This window comes from Apis dorsata, unplaced genomic scaffold (assembly GCF_000469605.1).
Source record: "Apis dorsata unplaced genomic scaffold, Apis dorsata 1.3 scaffold_52, whole genome shotgun sequence".
In the NCBI taxonomy this organism is placed as follows: Eukaryota; Metazoa; Arthropoda; class Insecta; order Hymenoptera; family Apidae; genus Apis; species Apis dorsata.
The window spans coordinates 3,092,127-3,095,992 of record NW_006263353.1 but is presented as its reverse complement, the minus strand read 5'-3'; the positions used below and the strand labels follow the sequence as shown (position 1 = coordinate 3,095,992).

At 43.0% G+C, this 3,866-nt stretch overlaps 2 protein-coding genes across 3 annotated transcripts in view; both read right to left on the bottom strand.

Moving 5' to 3' along the window:
* The window catches only part of LOC102674776, an 11,612-nt gene extending 11,442 nt beyond the window's left edge, over window positions 1-170 (bottom strand). For both annotated transcript variants that reach the window (XM_031514943.1, XM_006609315.2), the window contains exon 1: window positions 1-170. This exon is cut by the window's left edge and continues 190 nt beyond it. In XM_031514943.1, coding sequence (XP_031370803.1) covers window positions 1-158 — 158 coding nt within the window. In that variant the 5' untranslated portion in view covers window positions 159-170.
* The window catches only part of LOC102675034, a 34,573-nt gene that overhangs the window by 5,624 nt on the left and 25,083 nt on the right, over window positions 1-3,866 (bottom strand). The window lies entirely within an intron of this gene.

Genomic DNA, 3,866 nt, shown 5'->3' with positions numbered 1-3,866 from the left:
CCGGTGAACAGCTCCAAGCTGTCCTTGTCGAAAAACTCCTTCGCCTTTCTGTACAGGCTTTTCTGCACGCAGGAGATGCTGTCGCTCTGCAGACAATCGTCCAAACTCTGGCCAGCGACCACGACGAAGGTCAGAACCGCGATCGCCAATATCTTCATGACTTTTCTCGAACGAAACGGAAAGTCGAGAACCGAGATAAATATATATATATATATATATATACGAGAATATCGTATCGTAGCCAACGATTACGAAGAAAATGGCCGCCGAATTTTCCCGAAACCCGTCCCGTCCGTAGTGAAATTTCGTGTGGTCCATTCGTGCAATCTCTTTACCTTATATATTTGGCGGGCCCCTCCTCTCGCGCGGGCCGCGTCACCGCGCCCCACCCTGTCTCTTTTTTCTTCCTATTTGCCGTGGCACGGGACGTGTCGTCACAATGAGAGCTCTCACGGGCTCTCAGCGTGGCCACGTACGGGCCGTTTAACAGGGGCCCAACCGAGGAAAGTATTCGAGCGAGGCGGACGCGGATAGGTGTTCCACCACGGCGTCCACAGCCGCCCATCCATCCACCACGACCTGCGACCTGCCCACGGATAACGGATACGAGGCGGCTGCCGAGGAAACCTTCTCCTTGCCTCCTCCGTTCCCTTTCATCTCGCTTCGATATTTCTACGCTCTATCAAAGTAGAGTTTATTCGAAAAACTCGATCTTGTTTTTAATTTCGATTTGGATTGGATACAAAGAGTATGGAGAAATTGTAGATAAGCGTGTGGATAAGTAGATAAGATAAGTGAGCGGGATGGAAGATCATTATTTTACAGTTATTACGATGGAATAATAACATGCTGTTAACAGGTATTAACAGGTGTTTAGATTGAATATATTTCTTATTGAATTCATCGCAGAAAGTGTACTTGAATATGACAAGAAGAAAGAAGAAGAGGAGGAAGAAGAAAAACGCTTGGCTGCAAATTAAGGTTACATACGCGAAGGTATATGGGGCAATTATAAAAAAAAGATCCAATTAACAAAACCAAAAGTTAAAGTCTAAATTATATTTGTTCGAGCAATAAGTAAACTGCTTACTTAATTGGAGACTGTGCGCGTGCGTTTCCAGGTGAAATTATAGATTTCAACGCGTGAACCGAGTTTTCTCCTCGAAAGGAGCGTCAGATGAAGTCACGCGGGGCAATTAACGAGGATCCTCCAATTAACAAAACGCTGTTGTTAGAGAGCGGCAAATCGTGTAGACCTCTTAACAGCGTGGATAAGATCTGATTGGAAGGGATAGAAAGAGAGAGAGAGAGAGAGAGAGAGAGAGAGAGAGAGAGAGAGAGAGAGAGAGAGAGAGAGAGAGAGGGACCTACTCGTCCAACACGATCGCATCCATTCCAATTCGAGGGGACGACTTGGATCCTATCCACGCGATAATGAGCAAAGTGGAGAGTCTGGTTGAATCACTGGTCGTGATTTCCGGAGGAAGAAAGAAATTGACGCGTATGTGAACTCTCTCCTCGCGTGAATGAAAGAAAACTGGTATAGATCAGGTTCAAACATCCCGGATCCGACCTTCATCGCGCGCGGACACCACTTTCTACTCTGACCCCGCCGCGGCTCTCACGACGGAGGGGCCCCTCGTCGATAATGACGCGAGAGCCTCTTGTCGTTTTCGTTTTCCCTCCTTTCGGGCGAACGAGGAATTTTCGGTTGCGAAATAACCCATCGTCCGAAATTCCCAACTCGTCCAACCGTGCCATTGTCGTAGAAAGGGGGCTAGAGGGGGGAAAGGGAATCATCGTAACAATGATCTTCGAGGAGTACGTTCTCTGACTTTTTATTTATCGCTTGAAATTTCAATCTTTAAGATTTTTGGACGACGAGTTTTTGCCACGAAATTTTGAGAAGGATAATTTTTATCAAGTAAATTTAATTTAGAAATTGAGAAAATTTTGGAATTGAATTTGGAATTTTTATTATATATAAAACGTGCATCTTCGTAATTCCATCCTTCCTTCACGGCGCAGGTTCGAATTCTGCTTTCCCTCTCCCTCCAGCGCACGAAATCGGAGCCGAGGGTTGACTAGGTAAACGAATATAAGGTCAGAAGCGAAGCGGTCGCGTAAGAGGACGCGTCGTGTATATAATAAATCGATCGAAATATTAATAATACCTTGAAAAGTTTCTTCTTCTCGTTCTTGTTTCTCAGTCGAAGCGACGACAAGAAGGAAATCCGGTTGGATGTGACGTCAGTGCCCCATTCATTGATGGGATCATCCTTTCGTCGATCCTTGTTCGCCCCCTTCCTTCCCTGGCAAAGGAGTAGGAGAGAGAATTCCGTTCAAAAGTAAAATCACGGTTTCTCCTTCCGTGGTGAGGAGCAGACACGCCCAGCCTTCCTCCAGCTGGAATCGTGTACAGGAGGAACGATCTCGAAGAGAGGATCGCGAAATTAGGTACGCTTGATATCGTACTCGTTGAACGGATTATGTAAACTTTCACCGAGAGGTAACTTCTTTTCTCTTTGCGTGTGTTTGTGCGTGTTTTTTTTAATCTTGAATTTATATTCAAGATACGCTATTGGCAAGAATGCTCGAGAAATACTCGATATCGAGAGTAAATCTTCGAATCAAATTGATCGTTATTTTTTTCACAGTTTTTAAAATAATATGGAGGAGGAAAAATTTTATTTATCCGGTAGTTGTGTATATATATTATTACAAGATAATGAGAGAATTTCGAATTATGTTTGGAATAAAGAAGAGATTAATGGTACGATGATGTTTACACTCGTACAGCTGTATTTATTAACCGAGGTTTGTCGAAGCTAATTTGTTGAAAGTAATCGTTGTTGAATTTCTATGTCGCAATAATTTACGAATCGAAGGAATATTCATTTTATCCATTTAATTCAATGAAAATGGTTAATGCAATGGGGAGAGAGAGAGAGTAAATAGCCGGCGTAAACTGACTTCTCGTATAAATATCTATCGTATCTCTTCACGCTTTATTGCGATAATACTTTTTAGAAGCGAGCATTTACGCACGCGGATATTGAGCTTCGACACATTGTCGTTCGTTCAAGTACACGGGAAAATTACGTTCAAGTTCATGGGAAAATTTCGTATATAAATGGCGCCTCGAGTTAGTAATCGTTATACACATATTATGTGTAACAACGTTTAATACAGATGGAACGTTATGCAAAATGCTTTCTTCGCTCGCAATTGACCTCCCCGACTTATTCCATTCCAATATTCCTCCCTTGCCCTCGCTTCCTTGCTAATTTAGAATTCGTTTCGATAATTCGCCCATTTGAAATACGATCTACTCTGATTTATTCTTTGAATAAATCACTCGACAATTCTGGAACTCAGCTCGAATTTCACCGATTTCTTTCACGAATTCCAGGAATCGTTGTATTCGCGAACGAAACGAAAAAAAAAAAAAAGGAAAAGAAGAGGAAAAAGAAAGAAAAAAGAGAACTCGAAAATAGATGTCATCGTGCACGCACGTTAGCCTCGAAGTTGACGTTTCTCTCCGCCTCGACTCGCTTCGCATACACTTGGTTCGCCCAAGAATTTCACTCGAACCAGAGAAACGAGGATCGGTCCCTTGATTGGCCGATCCGGTGTTAACCCAGAAATGCACGCAACATTTTTCCTCGCAAATTCCTTATAATTTGCTCGCTTCGAGCTTCCTCTAACGATTGAACTTCGAAATTGCAAACTTTTCGAACGAAAATATCATACATTGTGCCAAGTCGGTCAACAGGAAACAGGGGAAATTGTAACGAGTCGAGTTTTCCACGGTCATTGGTTGAAGCAAGTTTTGACCGAAGTGGAGTTATTATATTTTTCGAAAG